General features: G+C 41.8%; 1 protein-coding gene and 1 long non-coding RNA gene across 2 annotated transcripts; both read right to left on the bottom strand.

Moving 5' to 3' along the window:
- Nucleotides 1-768: 768 nt before the first annotated feature.
- Nucleotides 769-22,936, bottom strand: CMTM7 (CKLF like MARVEL transmembrane domain containing 7). Its single transcript, XM_062603572.1, has 5 exons — nt 22,697-22,936; nt 5,279-5,452; nt 2,417-2,515; nt 1,320-1,401; nt 769-965 (listed from the first exon to the last, which is right to left on the bottom strand). Exons 1-5 carry the CDS (start codon nt 22,856-22,858, stop codon nt 952-954), a joined length of 531 nt encoding a protein of 176 aa, XP_062459556.1. The 5' UTR covers nt 22,859-22,936; the 3' UTR covers nt 769-951.
- Nucleotides 21,637-22,422, bottom strand: LOC134155911 (uncharacterized). The gene is made up of 2 exons (XR_009961771.1): nt 22,223-22,422; nt 21,637-22,185 (listed from the first exon to the last, which is right to left on the bottom strand). It is a non-coding gene; the product is annotated as an uncharacterized LOC134155911 (long non-coding RNA).
- Nucleotides 22,937-24,388: the final 1,452 nt, after the last annotated feature.

Raw genomic sequence — 24,388 nt, 5'->3', positions numbered from 1 at the left:
AGAGGAAGGGACAAACCACATGTAAGAGAGAGAAAGAAGCACATTGCTCCACTCACAATGGGCTGTTCATAAACACTGTTAGACGCCAAAGAGAATAATTTATAGGAGATGCACAGGTATTTTCTACAGAACAGGTCTTTCAAATACCCATTTACAAAAGCGTATTTGTGAAAATGAAAAAAAAGATCCCACAAAACATTAAACACATATTCCTGGATATGTATTTTTCTGTATTTTGCAGAGGGAAGTTTGTAAGAATAATCTTTGATTGTTAATAAGCTGTAAAACTTCATGGGGAAAAAACTGATTTCATCATGTCTTACTGGGGTTAGGAGGGACTGTTCACAGTGATGTATTCAAGTTGCAGTTCATAATTTCTGATGCTGGCTGATGTTAGAAAAAGTCCAGAGTTTTCATACAAAGAGGTAACAAAGACTTGGGTCAGCTTATCCAGGCACAGATCAGTTTGTAACAGTTCCTTTGTTAAACAAATCATCCTTGGAAGTTAAGAATCAGGTAGGAATTTGCAGGATTTCCCTTCTATAAACAGATGGAGGAAATCACAAGCATTTTTTCCATCCCTCTGAAAGGAGAACCAAATGACCCTCCAGATGAGTTTTAAATGCACTTATTGCAAATATCTGGAAGTGACCACAGCCCAGCTTGTGAGGCAGAAATTGTCTTTCTATGTAAAGCTCATAAAAAGCCGGTTTCTCCATTATAAACTTCTTTGGGGGGGGGTGTGGGGGGGGGTGTGGGGTGTGTGTGTGAAGCAGAGAGAGCAAAAAGACGTTGGTTCACAACATTCTTTTGCATAGATATTCAGGTAGGTCTTCAAAAGCTACTGGCTGTCCAGGCTAGTAACAAAATACCTATGCTCTTTCCTCAGTAGTGGCCGCTCCTCTTTGGTATCCGGTTTCGTAAGGCAGACATCTCACAGTGATGAAGAAGTCATACAGATGCATCTTTGAAAAGGAAGGCAGTGTCATTTGTGTTGCCACAAAAAAATTAATCTACTTGATTAAAGAACACACAGGAAACCTTTTGGTAGGGGGTGGGAGAGGGAGAAGAGGAAGCACTGATACATTCACCACTTGCTAGAAGCAAGTTATTTTGCCCTTGTAATTAGTTAACAGCTGTTGGTAGTTGTGGTAATATCTCTGTGTTGACAGAAAATATGGAATTACTACTTTATGAGTAATTTTGAGTTACAAGCAACAGGACGTTAATAAATCCTTCCAGGCAGATACAGCCCTGTGTCAGAAAGTATAAATACTCATTTGGGAAGCATTCCTGCAGTTACAAAGTATGATACTTACTGGTTGACTGCGTGATGCACGAAACCTTGTAGGAAGACCATATGCTTAAAACACAAAGGATGGTAGCTAGGAACCCGAAAGTCTGGAGGTGAAAACAAACAAACCACAAATACATTAGATGACACATATTCCATGAATGTATGGACACTCCTCTATATCCAGCTATGTATTTTACGATGTTAACTGTCTCAAAAATGTGATTTTTTTTTTTACTCTATTCTGCCAATATAATAAAAAAATAAGCGTTTCTGTACTGTAATAAGCAGTTACGTCTTATCAAAACAACAACAGAAAGAGAGATGGAGGGTCTTATACCAGGGGGGAGAAAAAGCTGGGCAGCAGCATAGTCTCTCCTTGTAGACTTCTGGGTTCTGCAATAAAGAAAAGACTTTTTCTCACATCTTTGATTATAGTTCTTTTACTGCCCCATTCAAACGAGTCTTTCCCTGACATCTGCCAAGTAAACAAGTCAGGTAAAACAAGTCTTCGTCTGTTTACATCATCAAGACTAAGTTTCTGAAAGCAATTATTTATTCTGGAGGAGTTGTATTTCAGGTCCTGCTGCTGTGAAAATGCTGCTGTGAAAATACTGCTGCCCACACTCAGAAGTCATTCCTCTCTCTCTAAAGCCAACAGAGGCAGAGAGTATCTTTCAGTAAGTCAGCCCAGAAACTCAGTGGCTTTTAGCTCAGGAGAAATGATCTTGAACAAGGCTCTGTTCAAGAGCAGGAGGTGTCAGAAGCTGAAGACTGGGGTGAAATCTTTTCAGTCACTTCTAGCTGCTGCAACAGCCATTTGTCAAAACTGAATTGTTTCAATTCTTCCCTAAACACATTAGTTCCTATGAGTTAAAGTAGAGGGCTTTTGGTTTCAACTCTCTGACAGGAAAAACACCCACTTTAGTGGTGAGTCTGGAGTCTCACAACAAAATGTTTTTGTTGGCATTGAGCTACAGAGCATTCACTGAAATGAACTAGCAGGTAGTTTACCCAACCAAGACACAAGCAAAGCAAGTTTGTAAGAAAATTATATTACAAGTAATAGATTTCCGATGTCCTACATAATATATATGGCAACCAAAAAAGTGTCAGTCTTACCGCTCCAGCCACAAGTCCAGTCAAATTGTAACTCTTGGATGCTGCTACAATCGATGCAATGAGAAGCAGAATTGTACCGATTAGATAATGAAGAAACTCCTGTAAAGACAAGCACAGCCTGCATCAGAAGGGAAGCTGATTACGAAAGCATTTTGATATGCCTCAGAATGAAAACAAGTTGGCAGAGGTTACTCAAACCCAGAGGACAAAACATCAGTCAAAAGAAGAAAAAGAGGGAAAAGGAGTGAGAGAGGGAGTGGAGAGAGACACATACCTTGTGAGTGGATTTTGTACCATACTGAACTTCTGTTCAAAAAAAGATCAATCTTCAGGTCTACTAATGTCACTGGAATAAGATCTGCTTACTGGTATGGATGCAATCCTTTCAATTCAACATGGTACATTACTGAGGGTGAAGCATCAAGTACACACCTTGAGTCAGCTCTGGAGGAAGGCAGAAGCCTTAACGGCATATTTCTCTAGCCTATATGAAATGGCAATAAATAGCTAAAGTGGAAAACCAAATGCTCCTACTTCTGATAACCTTAGAAAGTAAGCAGCGGATCTACTGCTGGATTTACTAGCAGCTTACATCAACCAAGACTGGAAGCAGAAGGGAGGTCATGAGAAGCACAACACAGACACAGACACTCATAACCAACACCCAGGCTCCTAAGTCTGCAAGGGCAGCTGCAGTAAAACATGATGCCATGGGCTTTCCTGAGAGACCACTGAGGCACCACGTGTAAGCTCCTCTCCAGTGTGACAAGTATCAGTCCAGGAGTCAATTTCACCTTGTTATAAGCAAGAGTTATCTATGTATTTAGATTATGAATCCTCAAAGGTTATGGCAACCAATATGGGTGTTTGCAAACTGAACATGGGTTGCTTCTTTTGCATGCTGGGGTGAGCAGGAGTGCTTCCTTTATCTGCATTGCACCACCAGCATGAGCCAAGCAAATGCCGTGTATAAGGGAGAGGAGAGATTCTGTCCCTAAACAAATGAGAGAGAAAACAGTTTCAAAAGGAAACTATCCAAGGAAATCCCAGTGTGTCATACCATAACACGATTTCCCTCTGCTCAGGTGTTTATAAATAACTGAGGAGGATCTTTGCCATAAATTAGGCTCTGAGACTGCAACTTAATTTCCTCATTTGTGACTTTGTTTCAGGTAAGTAAGAGCTCAAATCTTGCTTTTGCTAGAATAAATTATTTTTGTAAGGAGGCTTCTCCACCAGGTAGCAGGCAATTTAAGCATGTCATTGCCTCCTTAGAGACACCAAATAACAGAGTGTACAGTGTACACAGGCCATTATTTTAAAGGAATCCAAGGGATGGGCAAAGGTGCAAAAGAACCCTCAAAGGCAAAATTAGGTGGAGAGCCAGCCCCTGGCATGATCGGGAGAGTGCCCCTCTGGAGAAATACTTCCCAGTTTTAAAAGCTGTCAGTGATGAACAACCTTTTGAACAACTGCAACTTTAACTACTGCAGATAACACTCCTGACTGCAATGTGGAGACCCCATCAGGAAACTCGGCCAAACACTAGCTGTAATTTCCCAGAGGCTCTTGCAGGTCTTCCTATCCTGTTCTAAAGATACTTATATATGTGACTGAAAGGGGGTTTGGTTGTAAAAGAAAAGCAGTGCTCAAGCATCACATTCCATAAAGCTATCTGAAGCTGAGTAGCCCAAAATTGCAAAGCCTTAAACTCACTAGTGACTCTGGAACATTTAGGAATGATTAAACACACAACAAGAAACAAAAGCAGCCTTTGCATAGCCCTGTAACAGCAATGCACACATTAAATGCTGCTTTCCAAAGCTGTCATTCATTGCTGATTTCAATCCCTGCATCTGTATTATCTCTAAATAAAGAAGTACTTTCTAGAGACAGATAGTGGTGGTACACATTTAAGAAAATAAGAAGGGGTGCAAGTATAACCATATTCTTTGGCTAAAAAGAAAAAGAAAATTAATATTTCCCTCTGGGTAGCAGTAGATGGACGGACAAACAGTTCTCTTAGATTTGTAAACAGCTTACACAGCTTCCATTAAACGCCATACAACCACTTCCTGGATTTCAAAACCCCTCTATATCTCTCTAGTTGGCTTTCCCCATCCCTTTGGTCCTCCCTCTGTGGAACTGACATGTTATTATGCACATAAGGGAGACGTATTCTACAGGGTTATTAAAATCTGTTATCCCACACTAGGACACAGGAATCTTTTCTGTTAGCTGATCTGACCCGAGCTACTGAGGAAGTTCAGGTCTCACATTTTCTGTGCTGCTTGTTAGTTCTCTGCTAAGATATGAGAGATGGATGTGCAGGGGAAATGTGGGAACAAGGTAGGAATATCCTGCAGGATAGCCCAGGAATACCCAGGCTATGGAAATCAGGCTGAGGTTCTTATTTCTTGCTATTGCTTAGGTTACCTAAAACCATATCAAAAAGAGACACACTTGACTTACATAGCACTCACAGACTTTATTTTGGGAATTCTAATGCTATGATTTAGTTGACTCTACCAATCTCTTAGCTACTATAAATAATCTGGGACCCATCTGCTGAAGGCTTGATAATCAGTAGCTTCTTTTCAATTGTCTCAGAATAACACTATTGCCTTTCCTGGAGTAAGTCTGTATTGATATCTGTGTAAAGGAGGGCAGGATCAGATCCAAATCAGCTTAAAAAAATAACAATTGCAGCATGTGCTCAACTGAATATTAATAACAAAAGCAACAAAAGGTTTTGCATCAAAGATGAAAAAGAATGATGTGTTATAGCACAAGAAAATGGACTAAGTAATCAAGCCATCAACCCAGAGAGGCAAGGAACCCAGACTATCTTAAGTGGCTTACTGCAAGTGGCCAGCTAACGCAAGTGAGCTTCCTGTAGATTCTGAAGATATGGATAACGTAGAAGAACAAAATCATAACCAAGTCACACATGGTCACAATCTGAAAGTAGCTGTACACGCTGTAATCTGTCCATGGAGAATTATTCACACTGATAAATCCAACCACCAGTGAGATCTGAAAGACAAAAGGCACATTAAAGATTTTTACAATGGTGCCTCAGAGGGCCATGAAGATGATTTTAAATGCAATAAAATGCCACTTAGAAAGAGAGGACAAATATCTAATGTAAATTGGCAGGTCTCAACAAAATGGAGGACAAAGTAATGAGCATGGTAATAATGTTTTAAAAACTGCTGTTAAAATGAGCTATAACAACCAGGAAGAGTGGGGAAAGCGCCAACTGCTAGAAGGAAAGCAGCAGTTTCAGTCTGAAGAATACAACCTGAAGAAGTCTCGGAGAAGCAGCATTGAATGCCTGCAGTTGTACCAATGGCTGAAGCATCTAAACCTCACTTTCAGAAGGAAATCACTGAAAGCTGTGAAAATGAAAGTGCCCCTGGCCACAGGCACCTTTACTGCCAGTTGGTGAGATTATTCACATGCAAATTCAGAGGACTTGAATGCAACTAAATTAACAGTTTTACCCTTCCTTTTCTACCACCTACTGAGAAGGAGAATAAGCAGACTATAAAGTAATATGAGGGCAAATAACATAAACATTTGGAGGAACTGATTAATTCATCCCCTCCCCCCCCCCCCCATACAATAGCTATAAAGTTTTGATACTTTAGCACTGTCACAAAAAAACATACAGCATTATTGTGTATCTATCTTCAGGCTTCAGGCTTGCAAAGCACAGAAGCTATTTTATTTCACTTTTTAATCTAAAGCTAGTTGTTTTACTGATCTTGCTGCTTTGCCAGCCTGGCTAGCTGGGGTGATAAAAATAAATTGACCCAGCATATACCCAAATATTTTCTTACTACAGACTCTGTCAGTGCTTTCAGCCACTGTAATTTTTAGTTCATCCAAAGCCATCCAGAAGCAGTAATGATTCACATTTTAACTGTTTCACTAAGACATTAAAAAACTGTCTGAGGAAGCCGGTACTTCAAGACTGTACCATCCTGTCCTGCACACTCATTTCAAACTCCTAACCAGTTACATCCATTATTGGAATAATTTCCTTAAGATTAAAAGGGAAAAAAAACCCAAACCCAACACCCAAAACAACATAGCCTAGATTTTCCCTGTTGTAATGTTAACTAAGTTTCACTTTCCCAGTTTTATGCAGACAGGCCAAACACATGCAACCTCAAGGGCAACCGAAAGCTCTATACACACGTAAAAATTTCGCAAGAGATAAGAAGATACAAGGTACCAAAGTAGTCGGTGGGAATCTGCTCAGCTACTAAGAACAGGGTAGAAAGATGAATCTGAACAAATGTGCTTTCCATTTCAGAGGTACTTTACAATTAATTCCAAAACCAATTAGTAAAGAACATCCCTTCCTTGACCTTATATGTGCTTCAACACACAAGTAGGGAGAAATCAGTGCACGGCAAGAGATGGTATGTCTTTCACAGATTTCCTTTCTTGGCATAAATTTCACAACATGAGATTGATGTTCAGTTTCTAAAGAGGGCTCTCTGATCAGAGGCACATAATGCTATTTCACAGGACCATATCAACAACTTTATTTAAGCTATATCATGTTTGCCACACTATATTGCCTGCATGGCTAGCAGGTACAGTCTGAGTTTAAAACTCATCTGTTGAAAAAGAACGCTAACAAATGTAGGAAATAGAGCCACATAATATTGTTTTCCTTTAAAAGTGACAATACCAAAGTTCCTTCACCAGATATTGGCTTATCACGATATACTGGGTGATGACTGTTGGATTTTTCCCCCTAGAATTCCCAGAATGCTCCCAGAGAACTTGAAAGATTAAATGATTAATATGTAACTGTCCAGGAGACAGTTCAACATGTATCTTAGAAGTCAATTTGTAGCACACACAGAGAGAAAGAGAAGAGAAATGAAAGGCAAATCACTAAAATCATCAAATATTATGAGTGTTCTTTATGTATCCATGCTCAGGGGAGCAAGTTAATGCATCTTGAAAATAAAAACTAGATGCACAGAAAAATCAGGGCACTGCCACTTCCATTTCAATACAGTATTTCACAGACTGTGAGAGCAGCAGACATGCATCCCACAGCCAGCAAGCCAGTCAGACCAGAAGTACAGGTCAAGGGATGGTCAGTCTCATTAGAATATTTGAATGTGCTCCACAAATATATCCAGGCTTCAGACCTGCATTACAAAAAGGGTGAGGGCCACATTGCAGGACACTACTATCTACGTGTTTTCTTATTTCTGAAAAGCAAAACAAGCATCAATCATCTCCAGGGAGGGATTTTTGATTTAAATGAAGTATTTACTCTGTGTCACAGAAATCAGTTGGTTTAAACTAATCCACTTCTTGACTTCCCATTGGACCAGATATTTGAAGCAAGGCATGAGTTGTGTTTAGGAATACTGAAACTATGGCACAGTGAAGACAATGTGAGCTAAAGGCAGTCAGCAATTGCCAGGAGGTACTCAAGACCTTACCAGATGGAACAGGCATCATAAAGGGAAGATGGTAAGAGCCTGCACTCTCTTCCCTATTTTGAGCTGGAGGCAAGGCAACCAAATCCTTTGCAACATGCCTGTGGAAAATGTTGGCTCTTGAATAGCACTGACATAAGTTCTCAAGCCTAAACTCCATTCTGTTTTGTAGTGAGCACAGCTCTATCAAAAACAAAACATAGTTTACTCTTTTTTATCATCTACAAACTGCTGAGGGTGCAAGACCATCCACCGTGTGCCAGTAAATACGGAAGAGCCTTGGCCAAGCCAGCAAGTTCAAAGCAGCTCCAAGGAAGGGGCAAGCAGATGTGCATGCCCACCAGTCAAGAGATTACAGATACAACTGTCCACACTAGTGCCCTGAGGGTAATGAAGGACCCATAACACAAGAAAGGACTTGCTTTGCTGTCTGTGTGCCCACAGGCCAGCTGGCACCACTGAGCATTTTCTGACCATGTGGTAGAAAGCTGTAGTTTGTCAGACAGCAGAACAATTTTATAACTCAGGAATCAATTTGTGCAAGTGCTTTGTATTATCTTTTTTTTTTCTACAGTCCTGCTCTAATGGATGCAATAAATAACACTCTGGCTTTATTGCCAATACTTAATTCTTTTGCAGTATTTGGAGAGAGCTAAATGTTTCTCAGACACAGCTACCTGCACAAACATAAATCCAGCATGATCTCCAATATTAACAAGAACCTACTCTAAAGGAAAGCCTAATGCTCTGAGCATTACAGACACATTTCCACAGACAAACAACGATACAACAAGGGAGTAATTGAATGTCACCGGCTCTTACATTCTGACCCCAGTTTTGTAACCATCTTACTGTTTGAACTCCAGTGAATCATGGATTTTGCTGCTTCAGCTCTCCCATTTGCCAAATGACAACTAATAAAGACTTCACATGCATTGCACAAAATTTTTTCACCTTCAAAACACTTCAGATATGTAAATACGGCAAAGATTTTGAGCACCGCTAACACGCATCTAGGTCAAGGTGACTGTTTTCCTTCATAGTGTGAACTGACACAGTAGGAAAAGGTTAATCTTTGAGGGCTGCTTTTTCATTGATTTGTTGCCGTGACACCACACAAAACAAACAACGAGAGCCCTGGCTTACCGTGAAAATGGGAATTGCTTTTTATTTCCTAATAACTGTCACTTATTTATTTACAAAAGGCTTTGTTACCATGTGTCATAAAACCCCCACAACGCACAAGATATTGCAATAATCTTTGATGTTAAGGATACTTTACAATTCATGCTCTTGACCATTCTTGACTGTTCTGTACCACACATCATCACTCACCCATATCCAGCTTTCTTTCACATCTCTATTAATGACTGCGAAGTAAGGGTGACCTTTTCCCACTGTGCCTGTACAACACTCCGTACAGTGGCGATGTACTGGGTGTAGCTGGGATAGACTTAACTGCCTTCACAGCTGCTTACATGTCACTGTGCTTTGCATTTGTGGTTAAAACACTGTTGATAACATGTCAATCTTTTGGCTGCTGCTGAGCGGCGCTTGCACAGCACCAGGGCTTGCTTTCTCCTCCCTCCCTCATCTCAAAGCAAGTAGGCTTGTAAGAGGGTGAGAAGCTGGGAAGAGACACAGCCAGGACAGCTGTCTCCAACTGACCAAAGGGATATTCCAGACTATATGATGATAAAAGCTCAAGAAAAGGGGAAATGTTCAAAGCTGCAACATTTGTCTTCCGAAGTGATCATTACACACACTGAGGTCCTGCTTTCCATGAAGTGGCAACACTTGCCTGCCATTGGGGAGAAGTGAATGAATTCCTCTTTTTGCCTTCCTGGCATGTGCAGCTTTTGTTTTCCTCACAAAATTGTCATTATCTCAATCCATGTGTCTTTTTTGCCTCCCTTCTATTTTCTCCCCAATCTTCAGGAGAAGGGAGGGAGTGAGAGGCTTGGTGTGTTTGGCTGCTGACTGGGGTTAACCCACTGTGGGTAGCTCATTCTTTGCCTGGGACTTCCAGCTGCTATGGTAGTACAAAGAACATTACAAATCTTCATTGCACAAAGGAACTGAACATGGTGTTTGCAAATCCCATGATCATATACTGAACTGACAGGCTTAAACTGCTGTCTGATTGTGTTAACTATTAACTATGGATAACCATTTTCTTTTCCTGTATAGAAAAAAGATGTGAAATGCCAGCTAAATAGCAGGGAGGGAAGATAAAGTTGATAAGAAGCAAAATAGCTTCGAGGTGCCCAGTTCTAGAGAAACACTGTAACTCTTACCTCAAAGATTCACCATAATACTGTGACACACACATCAGCATGTATAATCTACCCAGGGCTGCATTATCTTTTACTGAATCGTTTTATCATGCAGTGTAAAACCACATTCTTGCTTTTCTCAGAGTATTTTTTCTTTCTTGACTGCACTCACCTCTGCTACACTCCGATAAGCTGTATTGTGACTTTTTGTCTCCAGTTTCTCCTTTCTGCTCTTTATTCCCCTTTCCTCTCCTTTCCCTACATTACAGTCCAAATTCTGCTGCTTTATACCTCGTTCTCTCCCATCCAGATTTCCCTCTATACATGTGAATGCACCATAATTCTACCATTAACTCATAGAATGTTTCCTAGCTCTCTTTTCCACTGCCTTGCATCCAGACATGTGCTGCAATTAGCTAACTAAAAATTAGCACCATTCAAAGGAAAAAGGCCAGGGAACATGGTTCAGCACATCACTAGACCTGTACAGAGACTGCAGGCAGAAGCTCTGGTTTACCAGTCTCCACTTGGTAGTAGGTAATACCTGAGAGTGCATTTCCTTTCCATTCTTCTCTTTAACCCCTGGTTCAGCACATCACTAGACCTGTACAGAGACTGCAGGCAGAAGCTCTGGTTTACCAGTCTCCACTTGGTAGTAGGTAATACCTGAGAGTGCATTTCCTTTCCATTCTTCTCTTTAACCCCCTAGAAACAGCTTTTTTGTTTCCCTAGATGCTGTAAAACAGTATTAATAAGGGAGCTTCTCCACTGCACTTGCTGAAGCACTGATGAACCTTTGTACTGCTTAACATCCCTCTTCCTTAATCTGAAAGGAGAGGGCCACAAAAATGATGAAAAAATAGTTGATTTCTATTCTTAAAACCTACACAAGCTCTAGTGCAAGCAATAGTACAGAAACTGTGTCTGCAGATTTGGAGCAAAGCACTGACTCTCATGCAGTTTTACCACAGCCTTTAAACACACCCCCCCCCCCCCCAGTATAATAACAGCTAAATGCTTTTTGCATTTGAATGAAATAAAAGTCAAAGTTTCCAGCTTGTGACACCAGCCAAGATAGTAAGTAGAATTTTCCACTTGCTTTTCCTAACCAAGCCTATCAGGAGAACCACGCCCTGGAGAAATGTCACTGACTGCAGCTGTACATGTCTGAATATTGCACCTCAACACAGTGAAGCAACACCTATACATTATTAAGTACATATTTCTGGACAGAATAGAACTTTTTTGTTTAACAGCTTCCCAAAACAGAAAGATGAGTGAAGCACAGACCAAGGTTACAATTGTAGTTCATGCAAGACTGGTTTGCCTAATTAAAGCAACAGCATTGACTGCTGCTGTAATTGAGATTTCCTTCTTCCAGGGTGGCATTGGAAAAGTCAGCTATAACAGCCAATCCCCTTTTAGAAAAAGAAGATAAAAACCCCAGCCCATTTAAGACTTCACTAATGACAGGTTGAATCAGCTGCCTCCAAGTGCATGGCTCTGTGAAGCAGTCAGATTTTGGTTGCACAATAACCTCTCAGCCCCTGCGTCTCAGCAAATTTCCTTCTTGTCTGGCTGCTCAGCTAAAATACGGAGGCTGCCTGGCCTCTGATAGGTGACTTCTCTTGTGTATCACTGTCCACAGGGCATTGATTGAAGATAAAAATGGTGGGAGGGTGACAAAAGGCAAAATAATCTTATTCAGACCCTCTATGACTCAGATAAGAGGACAATTCTAAATACAAGCAAGTGGTATTCTTTATTAATAAGAAATTATCTGCCTGCTCAGGCACAGTCCTCAGTCAGAGGTAGAAACATATGTGGGGTAATCACAGAGCTAGCAGATGAATGACATTATTGAAGAGCCCTTGTTACAGGGTGTTAGCATGGTCGTTAAAAAGGCAATTCTTTGCACTGACTAGATACAATTCAGTTCTGCCTACCTACACAGTGTATATGTGATATTTCAGTCCCACCACTGCCATCTTAACTACCGCGCTACCTCAATCTCACAGCTGCCTGAAAGGTGCACTGAAAGGCACCATACAATCCTCTGTGTCATTAACTGAAAGCAAAGATTTTATAGTCACATGGCAAAGAGTACATTATATTCTCATCAGTTAATTAATTCATAAAAAAACCCCACACTTAAATCAACTTAAATTTAAAACATTTCAACTGTAAAAGCATTATCAGTTTTTCCTATCTACATAAAAGATGCAACACTCAAAATACTGCAGCAACCTAAGTGATAATTGAGTAATACTGCACAAGTGCCATAGCAATGTCACAAACAATTCCCAAAACACATGAAAATCATTGCAAAACAATATTAATGGCATAGCTGACTATTGCATGTCTGCAAAGGATAGGAACAGAATTCTAAATGCAGCAAATGCCCTAGCAGGGTTTTAACTCTGGCAAACACAGCTGCTTTCTGGTTTGGAGGCATGTGGCCGGCAGGTCAAGGGAGGTGATCCTCTCCCTCTACTTGACCCTGGTGAGGCCACATCTGGAGTGCTGTGTCCAGTTCTGGGCTCCTCAGTACAAGGAAGACAAGGAGCTACTGGAGAGGATCCAGTGAAGGGCAACAAAGATGATGAGGGGTCCGGAGCATTTCCCTTACAAAGAGAGATTGCAGGAGGTGGGCTTGTTTAATCTTGAGAAAAACAGACTGAGACAGGATCTCATTAATGCACATAAGTATCTCAAGGGTGGGTGCCAGAAGAATGGTGCCAGGCTGGTGCCCAGTGACAGGACAAGAAGCAATGGCCATAAATTAACACATAGGAAGTTTCACCTCAGCATGAGGAGGAACTTCTTTATACTGAGGGTGGCAGAGCCCTGGAACAGGCTGCCCAGGGAGGTTGTGGAGTCTCCCTCTCTGGAGACATTCAACACCCACCTGAACACATCCCTGTGTAATCTGGTCTGTGTGGCCCTGCCTTGGCAGGGGGCTGGACCAGATGACCTCCAGGGGTCCCTTCCAACCCTTGTGATTCTGTAACATTGTGATTTCAAACAGAGGCCTATGTCCTTCTAGACACCTGCAATGACTGGAGGTGCTCCTCTAGACAAACCCAGGAGACCCCTGTACTTTGCAAGCATGTTCAGAAATTGTACGATAAACTGTAATTGTTAACTTCTCGTCTTTGCAAGGCAGATCTTCCAACATCTAGATACTCTTGGAGAGCCATATTGACAGTTCTTTTGGTCTGGTAAACCCAAAAGTCATGCAGAATGACAGAATAGTGTGAGTAGGTTTGTGTAAACAGAGAAAGACTGCCTCAAGCACACAACGTGCTTCTGAGGCAAGAAAAAGACCAAGAGGAGGAGACCCATTGGCCAACAAAAGTGGGTTTGAGAGAACCTAAAAATCAAGAGGTCTTAGCTGCCTTAAGGAATGGCAAAATAGTGGCTTTTGATGGCAGAAAGGAATCCAATAATGATGTACAGGAATATACATGCTCATGGAAGCATAAAGACACCTAAGGTATGTAAGCATTGCTTGAGAACTTTGTTCTTCAAGGTTGCTACTGCAAAAGCAGCAACAGAGCTCACCAGCCCTGGGTCTGGAGAGGGAGCCCTCCTTGGGACAGGTAGATGGCCACCTCACCAACCATACTTGCTTTAAGTTAGCTGGGAAGAAGAGCTTGTAGGAGCAAGGCACCTCTAAAACCACTACTCTGAACAGTTCTCAGATACATTGTTTGGGTTGTCAGTATTGTTTGCCCTTCAAACAGTCAGAAAAGCCCCGTGTTATCAGTAATATACAATATGGAAAGAGCTTAATCCTTAATTGCAAACTATAGAGCTCTTGTAGATAAAGTTCATGGTTGTCTAAATATAGATTTACCAACCATGCATGGCAATGCCACCTACAGAGAAGGAGCCCACATTGGCTGCCCAGCCAAGCTTGGCTCAGACTGGCTGACTGCTTGAGCCCAGGGTAAACAGTGCTTACTAGTAACAAATACCCACCAACTTTGTAAGGCAAGCTGCAAAGTTTGCCCCTTGACATGGACATCCAATACATATCTAACATATACATATCTACATATCTAACAGCATATAGGTACTTAAAACTCAAATATGAACACGTAACACAAACCAACACCTCATGGCAATGATCATTCCAGTAAACTATCAGTCTAGATGCACAAGAAATTAAAAGCATATGCAATCTCATCTGCCTGAAAAATGTTACCAATAAGGAATACTTCATAAACCTCCCAGTGCCTACAGCTGCTAACCCTCAGCAGGCAATCTGCTCATCACTTGTCCTTACAGATGCCGCTCACAACACAACCTGTTCTCACTGTCTGAGGCATTTATTGCTTGACTGATTTAAATCTTCAGTTAACACCTGCCATAGCTCCCCATGCCCCAAAGAACACCACACTAACATCTGGCAGTCGCAGAAAGCAGTTGAAAAGTTCGTATCTGTCGTCTCCAGCAAAGGCAAGGGAGCCTTGAGCAAGATCTCCTTGAATCAAAGGAGGACCTATTTATATCACTGAAGACCATGTTGGTAGCTGCACTGGCACATCATAATGGTAAAAACAGGTGTGAGTTCCCAAAAATGCTAACATCATGACAATTTCCAGAACAACAGGCATCATCACAACCTGGCTGCCGGATCAGACTGGGCCTTAGCACACAAAAGAATCATGCAAACACTTGATACTTGGTGAGGTGCCAGAGAAGTGAAGGGTGATGAATAAGGGGGGAAAATGAGAACAGATAAGATTCCCCAGTGGCACTGTTGCAGCTGACAGCTTTCAGTGTCTGCCTGAAGACTGGCAGGGCTCTTAAACATACTGGAACAGCACTCCTGTGTGTACTAGGAAGCTTGACTCAAGCTATCTACAAAAGGCTCAATTAGCCAGCAGGTGACAAGCAGCAACTGGGGACTGTGTTTTTCCCAAACGGATAAGGGAGCTCTTGAAGTGGTCTTTCCAGAGCGTAATTACAGACTTACAGGGAAGCATGCTAAGTTGTTCTGTAGTTCTGCTGGTGTTTGTCTCAGACTAAGAGCACAATTCTCTCCCAGCAGTCAGTACTTCTTTCTTGAACTCACTAATGGCTTTCTTTTAAATAAAAAAAAAAACAAAACAACCCACCACAACCATTCTAAGACAATTCCCCCTTGAAGAAGCTTCTCAATCTTGTCATCATTACACTTTCATTTTCCTTACGTGAAGCTGTTATCAGGAGAAGCCATAAGTGCTGCAGCTGCTGCTATTGTTGCAAGAAGAGCAGCTATATTTGCTTTGGCATTGAAAGCTGCAGTCACCTAATTTTGACCAGTCAGACACATCTTTACTCACTAACACATTTGTCACATTAGAGCATCACAGTGCTGGGATTTGTTTCAGTCATGATGATCCCTTAAGAATCCAAGTTATGCAAAAGAGAGGACGCTCACAGGTAGGAGAAAGGAAATCACAGCTGGTTTAAAGTTTGATTTCTGTGTACAGCATGTAGAAATTTCTGGCTGCAGTATACTTTACATTTCACCACAAAATAGGAGGACAAGGCCACAGCGCATATGACATCACAATGGCACAAAGGAGAGAACCCAGCCGCAGTACTGAGTGAATACTTCACATGGATTCCCCAGGGAAGGGAATGGAGGAAACACTCACAGTAAGCAAACACTGGTTTTGGGGGACAATACCCCAGTAATGCAGAGCATTACTTTGTTAAGTAGAGCCTCATGGTCAGGTATACTTCCCTTACTGAGGTATGGCCATGGCTTTACAGGGTCATGATGAGACACAGCAAATTATTCCAGCACCTACACTCCTGGAACCCAGTGAAGGTTGCTTGGCAAGATGCTCTTTAACACTTACAGGCTTTGAGCAGATGGAGACCACATTTGGCATGAACGAATCCCCTGGTTTCTGTTTCTCTGTGGCAGGAGAGTTTCAAAGGGATACCATCTCCAAAGAGAGTGAAGACAGGGAATACCCTGCACTTGCCCATCTTAAAGGAAAGTCAAACAGCAGTAAGAATCATGCTTTTCACCACATCTTATTGTCCATGGACACCATGCACACTTGATTAAGATTTTAAATGGCATTTGCAAATTTAACTTCCTGTAAAACAAATGTGTCAGGAAACCATTGCCAGTACTTCACTCTGCTCTTTCAAGCATGCCAAACACATCTCAGGTGATGTGGTAAATTTCTAGGCTTCTTTTTTTTTTTTTTGTTTCTTTCTTTCAGAATATGTATTTGCTACCCCTGCTTAGTAACCTCCTCCATACAACTGCCTCTGAACAAAGAGCACTACATGCACTCAGGTTGCTAATGAATGAAAGTATTGCAGCAAAGTCTAATGGATAGGTCAAATGAGCAAGGAAAGGTAGCTCCAACTCCGTGCTTTTAGGAAGCCTCCTTTAGCAGACAAATAAAGCCTTCACTGACACATTCAGAACAGATTCTTTGGTGTTTAAAAATGAATATAATTGTCTTTTCACAAAATGTACTGGAGCTGATTTTTTTTTTTTTTTTTTTTTTTAGCATTCTAGAGCAGTTTCAATGTCAGGAAAATTACTAGTTTCTTTTTTTGCTGAAAGAGATAGAAATTAAAACAGATGGTACAAAACCTTTCCTTGCCCAAGAGAAAAAGGACTACATTCTCAGTTTGTGGTTTGAAGCACATGGAACCACTTCAGTCTTATGTAGTTCCTGCCCTTATGTGCCAGACACTTGGTCTTGCTGACAGTAGTCTCTATGGCTGCACTGTTCTTTAAAAACTCTTACGGAAAAAGAAAGCTGAAGGAGAGCTGAAGTAAAACTGTATCAGTTCCCTGGTTTGGTTTACTGTGTAACTTTGTGAACAACTGCATCAGTGCAGCTCAGAATGACTGCATGGAGGCAAGACAGAAAGGGAAAATTCACTAAACTGATCAAGTTTTGCTTGTGGAGTTTTGTCTCATCAAATAAAACTGTGTCAACTTACCATCAAGTGCTTCCCGGTTAACACACACAGAACACACTGTATGCTCCCAGCTCTTAAGCAATTACCTGGGCAGAAACTGTAAAATGGCCACCCAGAGCATGGAAAAACCACAACTGGCCAAGCCAGCCTGTTTGTGTGATCTTGGCATGGGAGTAACAGGACTTCCCAGACTTGTTGGTTTTAGTTACCATTCTTGGACATTCCTCACTCAAGTGCTCCTTGTTACTCTCAAGACACCTAAGACTTAGATAATTTTTTCTCTTTGCTCAGCATGTCGAGCAAGGTCCTTTTACTGCAGCTTCTAGTAGAATAACAAAAATAATTGGCAGCTACAACATACAGCTCTGACTTTGGCTTGAAAATAACTTCAGTGCTAAAAAAACATGTCCCATTTCTTATTGCTCTGCCAGTAGTCTATCACACAGTTGCAGACTGAAGACACCTGCACATTCTTGGCGTGGTTTTCATCAATTATTGTTTTCTTTGCAAATATAAAATGCCTCCTGAATGCCTCAAGGTAAGACTTTCTGTATAATACGTCATGACACCACTGATAATTCTTATGACATTATTTTTCATGTTTTCTGCTATCAGCCAGATGAAAAGTCAAGCAGAACACAGAACTTTTTGAATCTAAGCTTTGTAGGTTAGCATCCAGCAACTTTCACCACACTTGCTACTTTGGCCATTATTTTCCTTAGGAAGAATTATAGACAGAATGATAGTATGGGAAAGTTGAGAGTGGAGTCTGCACAGGACCCAGAGACAGGCTTACAGTTTCAGCATATCACCATATCACCAGAATCCCTCTCTTCTGACTGAGCAGCATTATTGCTATACAGGCAAAATCACGCATTACTGACGTGCTGCTGCAAAGTATGAGACATTTTACTTCAATTACCTCCATGGACAGAAAGGTGTTTCAGGCCCAAGATCAAGTGAGAGGATATAAGTAGTTCTCAAATCATTCCAAGCACCATCTGCTTTTGTGTATTTTCTTTTCTTGTACCAATGGTTTTTATTAATTATTGTTTTCTTCCACTAAAATATTTTGCTTTCTTTTCATATTTTACCTTCCTCTGAATACAGCTCTCCAGCAAATTTGTGTGTTGTCATCCAACACCTCATCCAATCCAGAAACTGATTGTGGCTCCAGCAAATCTAACTACAAGCATTTTCTAGTTTTCAGTTTTAGATGTATTAATATTCTCTTGAATACTATTATTCACCTGTATGTCAGTATGCAAATAATGGAGAGAGTTTTCAGCACACTTCAGAGTTACTCAGAATTACAGACTGTCTACTTGACCATTCACTTGTGAAATATGCAATGGCTTTTGTCAAGACATGCTTAGGAAATTACACAGATACTCAGCAGAAAAGCTTTAACTATTACCTTAGCATTTTTAAAAAGTTACAATGATGTTGTTAAGTCAACTTTTATTGAGTTTATCCTTTATTACCTTGCAATTGTTTGTGTATTTTTTTTCTTCAGCCTTGAGAAGATAATTTTGATTTTCTTCTTTTTTGTCTGGTGAATCTGCTCTTTCCTGGTTCATTTTGAGCTGAAAGAATCAGCACTGGTTTTAGCTTCAACCACCCTGTATTCTGAGGCTGTACTTACTGTGCCAGAACTATTGTCTGCTCAGTAACAACAGTGTCACTGTGGGAACAATCACCTTCAGTCTGAACAGTGGTTGGTCCAAGTTAGCTTGGCCCAACCTGAAGGTGGCGAAAGAAAGGCAAAAAAGTCAAAAAAGTCCAAGAACAGTTTGAGAAGCCCAAGAGACCTACACAAGCATGGGCTGTGCTGGCTCTCCTTCTACATATGAGCTCTCAACACTTCTATCTTTTCAGTCTGTATTGGTCACACTCTTGCAAATCTCTGCATTGGACCCTCTGGACAGGTGATACAATCACAGCTATTCCTACCAGCCAGCTTTCTAAGATGGTGGGATACCTCTATAGGCTCCAGTGTCAAACATGGGCTGTACTGAAAGCAGGACCTAGTCCAGTACACTGTCTATGGCATCCTCCAGACTTCAGCTGTAAAAATGCAAAAAGGTATGTAAGGGCTCCACAAGAAATTCTGCTGATCAGACTTGCTTCAACCTATGAACACTGCTACTTGAGCCACCCTGGTGACAATACAAATGCAAATTCATACTGCTGTCTCTAAGGGCACATAATGCCCCAAAAGGCTACAAGGAACCCATCTACTGAGAACTTGCCAAGGTAAGTAACATATGTTCCTACAAAGTCTTACAATAAAACTAACCAGCAGTAGCATGGACACAGAGCAAACGTGTTTCAAAGAGATCAGCATGATTAGGTGGCATACTGAAGATGAACACGTATGTTGATTTTGCCAAGCTGGCTAAAATTAAAGTTATTTACTTCTCTGGTGTAAGTGAATTGTGCATACTGACACAGACCCACTCACACACTTAGTACGCTGCTGCTATAGAACCAAGGTGGCCACAACGGGATCCTGCATGTATCCCTGTGAATATGAGACCTTAGCAAAGCTGCAAATACAAAAAAATAAGGAGGGGTGGGAGGGGGAGAGGGAAAAAATAAGGTGTGGAGGGAAAAAAAAAAAAGAAAGACAAGGCAAAAGCTACATCAACCACCATCAAGCTAAACCAGGTGAAGTGGGTTAGATGTTGAAGATACTTGACAACTTCCTGTTAAAACCAAAGCATCAATTTAGACCAGAGTTTGAAAATGGAGCCCCTACTAACATTAGTAATACAGCTTTCAAACTGTCTTACTACGATGTAAAATACACAAGTCACAGAACTATGCTTTCTCCTCCATTTTATCTTCAAAATATTTACAGACCACTCCAAAGCATTAGAAACCCAGGCACCCAGTGCATAAAGTGCATGTTTGCAAGGTTAAAGAAATTCTAAAAAAAAAAACCAACAAAAAACAACCAACCAACTAACCAAACAAAAAAACAGGAATTAGTGCAGGCTTACAGGTAAGAAACATGTTTTACTTCCTAATTTCATTCTATGCCAGACACCACAGCACTCAGGATTTAAAGAGAAAGCATTGGTAACATTTGGATATTAGCAACAATTCAGTAATCACCAGATCACTGCACTATCTCTTCATCTTGTCCAGGACTGCTGAATTTCAGTCCTTATGTTATGATCTTTTGCACAGAACAACAGCTGTATCTTCCATTTCCTTTGTGTGATTTCCATAACATATTGTTGTCATCTATTAGAATTATTTCATGCACATGCCCATACACATACAGTGATTATTTTTTTTTAGCTTGCAAACACTGCAAACAGCCCTTAATATTACAGTAAATGATGAAATGTTTCTTTCTTGTTCTCTCTCACATCCTTCTTCTTGGTCAAAGGGATTGAGGAAGAAAGAGAAAACAGAAGCAGTAATGCTTCCTTTTCAAAACCACGGCCATTCAGAGGCCCAGTATGCAGTTTAATGTGATGTCCCTCTAACCCAAAAGATTTTACTGCTGTCCCCTGCCAGCATAATGGTTCTCCTTCTTAGCAAGACTGCAGTGCCACCAGCCACATTAACACTAATGCAGGAATGTTTATAGATTTAGCATAAAGAGTTCTTTTCAAAGAAAGATACTGCAAACACTTCTTACTAGAAGAACTTAATGCTAATACAAATGGACCCATGGATACAGTGGAAATACTGTCTGAAAAGAGATAAAGGAGAGATATGAAAATATTTATCTCTACGTATTTTACCAGGTGCAGAAGTTAATCTAAAACTAAACTATACTGATTACTTCTACCCACTGCAGCATGAACGTTTAGTTTTCTTAGGAAATTATTTGAGAAAAGGACATTATTGTGAAACCATATTAAAAGAAGTTAATTTGCCAAAAGTTCCTTAGATACCTGAGGTAATTCCTAATGATGTTATTTACATGCAAGCTGGAAAGCAGAAAAATGTAGGAAGGTGAAGCTGAAAGAGTCCTAAGGAGAACTAATTTACATTATTTTAACTCCTATTAAAGTTACCACAGAAAGCTGCTAGCTTAAGTTCTGATTAATTTTATATTGAACAGTATTGATAAAATATTACTTTATGTAAAGTATGTGAAGCATTACACAAAATTACATATTTTTACATAGAGTACAGAAAAAATATTTATAGACACACTCTATGTGCACCAGAACCTGAAATTTCAGCACAAATATGCAGGCCTCTGCTAGCTGTGTCACAGGTCATAGCTGTAGTGACACCACAGCAGAGTGGAGAGCAGAGAGGACTAGGCATTTCTAGTCCATGAAAGGAACTGTTCTTTCCACAGTGGTGAAAGCAAAAGGTAAATAGACTTATACCTCATCAGCAAAGCACAAGTCTACCCTTTTAGGACTATGTGTTCATTTGCAACATAGACACATGCTTAAAAGAATGTAATTTGTCTCCTAAAAAGATACTCTAGGCTCAATTCTAATGGCAGCTGATGGCTGTTAAAAAACTGGAAGAAACTGGGTGGCTTTTAAAGAAAAACTTTATTTATCTTATATTACTTCACAGTAACCTAGAAGAATGATTCCTAACTTCTAATGTCAATTTAGGAGTCTGGATGCTAATAAGTTACACAAGTTTAAAAAAATGACTGGACAAATAAAGGCAAAAATGGATTTTGGGGAACAACTGCAGCATAAAATGTCATCAAAGTACAAGTTTTTGCAGAATGAGAATGTATGTGAGGAGGTATTGTTACACATTGTCTTTCCTAGCCATTATTCATTGCCATTATTGTAATTAAACTGACAAATCACTCTGTAGACGATTATGTGCCATAGAAATGAGGAAGAGAATATCTGCCTCTTAATCCTCTTTGCATTTGGATGGAGCAAAATCTCCTGCATTGAGTCAAGTTAAGGCATCAGCTCGGGTCCTGGCAGCCCTCTACTATCCATTTATTTGGAATTTCTGCTTTTCAGCTATACGTCTCCCACACCCCTCTCTATCTGAGGTCTCTGACAGACAGGGCATGGAGCCAGCTGGACGAGTGGTGCCCACCTCAGCCTAACACCTCAGCCATGGTGCCCACCCTTACCAGACTAGTGCACGTGCTGGCACTGGCACTTGGCCTCACTTCCTTCCAAAAGCTCACCCATGCTAGGGAATGAGGTGTTCCACTGGAGCACGATGTGCCTTCGCATCATGGTGTTACCATTATTATTACTGGCAAAAAGTTGTTAATACTCACCGTCGCCACGCTACCATTATCAAGGTAGTATCACTTGGTGCTTCGAAAAACTGGCGTCGCTCTGGGCTCACGTGGGTTTGTCTGAACAGAAGGGCGTACTTCTGACAGACCCTAAAGCTTCGTTTTGCAGAGGAACCTGGATTTATTTCCCTCTTTCCCGCGAGCAGCGAGCGGCAAAACCGCCGCGGTCAATGCAGCAACGAACGGCGACCCTAGCTACGCCCGATGGGCATCCCCACAGCCACCGCCACAAGGAACGCCCAGCGAGGAACAGCGCGACGCCCGAAAACGCCGAGGGTCCCAACGGCCATCCCCTGCCCCGCTCGTCTCTTACCATCTGGGCCACCTTCAGTATGCCGGCGCAGGAGCGGAAATAGGCGCCGTCCATGAGCTCCGCATCCGAGCCCGCTGAGGAGGAGGCGGCGGTGGAGCCCGGCGATGCAGCGGGACCCGCGCTGCTCACCCCGGTTCGGATCACTCGCCCCCCGTGAGACATTGCTCCCTCCCGCGCTCCTCTCGCCGCTGCCTGGCCCGGGACAGGGAGACCGGACAGACGGGCAGGCAAGGGGCGGGCGGCGGGGCGGGCGGGGGCCGGGCGGAGCGCAGCACCTCCCCGCCTGGCGCGGCCGCGGGGCAGGGGCCACGGGGTTGGAGGGCGAAGGGAGACCGCGGGGGTGACCGCGGGGGGGGGGGATGCCGCCGCAGCCTCAGAAGCGGGGCCCGGGGCGCAGTCTCGCGGTTGGGAACAGGAGCCGCGCTCGGGCAGGCGAGGGGCGGCCCCGGCACTCCCCACCCTGCACCTTTCCGGGTCGTCCCCGTTTGCCGCTGGGTGACATGAAAACAGAGGCCGGAGGGAACGTTTGCAAACAGGGAGAAAGAAGGACGGCTCTATGTACATCGTGTGGGTGAGGGAGGGTTGCTCCGCAGCGAACCAGCCACCATAGTAGCTTTACTCGAACGGTGGAAGACGCCGTCGGCGTGTCAAAGTTTGTCGGTGATGTTGTCGGAGGGGAGTTGCTCCGGTGCTTCACTGTGGAGGTACAGCTGCAAACGGGCTCTGCCCACGCTGCGTTTATTCTCACTAACAAAAAAAGTCTCAAACCGTCTGATTCATGATCTCGTAAAAAAAACCCAAACCATTTGCATTAAATGGGCAGCAATAGGCTAACTGTAACGATTGTTCCAATGGCTCAGCCCCAGTTTCTGAGTTAAATCATGCAGAGATAACTAACAAAACTCAGGAAGGAAGCTATACATTTCCTCAAGTTTAAAAATAATTTGGTTTGCTTTTTTACAAGTGAGGTAATAGTGGGCCTCTGAGCTGGGCATGTGCTGCTGTTATACTTACGAGAGTAGTAACCCAGCTTCTGCTGCTCTGGTCTGCAGTTAGGATGCACATTCTGTTCACATTTAGTATTTAAAAGCTCCTTCAGTGAATTACATTGGCTTATGAGGGAAGACAGATAATTTCATGTGACCTCCAACACAAATAAGGGACTAGCGTAAGGAATTTACATGAGCAAGCCAGGGTTTGCCAGTTTGGGTAATGGTATGTAATCAACTAAGCAGAACATAGTTTTGGGCTTCTATGAACCCTGCTAGTAGTTCCAATAAAAGATATTACACATCCCACCAAATTTTAGGTCATGTCATTAGATAATCAAAGCTACAACACTTGCATTTCCACAACACTAAAATGCTAGCTGCTGAGAAAGAGGGGTTTGGTTTGTTCTTCTTACAGTTCAAATTCAGAAGCATGCACACTTACAGGCTTTTTTTGCAAGTCCTGTAGAGGAAGATTCTAGTAACTTCTGTACTTCCTATTAAAAAATACATTTTTTCTTACACACTGATTCAGCTTCACTAGTTCTTAACTTCTTTTGAAAGTATGCATATAACTGGGGCCTTGCTAATCTGAGTTCTGTGCAGTGAAACAGAAATAACCTTTAAAGTAATACAAGTAGAGCAGCAGTCATTTGCTACCGAGAAGTCTTCTGTAAACTACTGGCACAAAGTCAGTCTAAAC

This window comes from Pezoporus occidentalis, unplaced genomic scaffold (genome assembly GCF_034315485.1).
Source record: "Pezoporus occidentalis ecotype Australia unplaced genomic scaffold, CSIRO_AGI_Poc_V1 ctg80, whole genome shotgun sequence".
Taxonomy (NCBI): domain Eukaryota; kingdom Metazoa; phylum Chordata; class Aves; order Psittaciformes; family Psittacidae; genus Pezoporus; species Pezoporus occidentalis.
The sequence above is the reverse complement of the archived record's forward strand: the minus strand, read 5'-3'. Positions and strand labels throughout refer to the sequence as shown.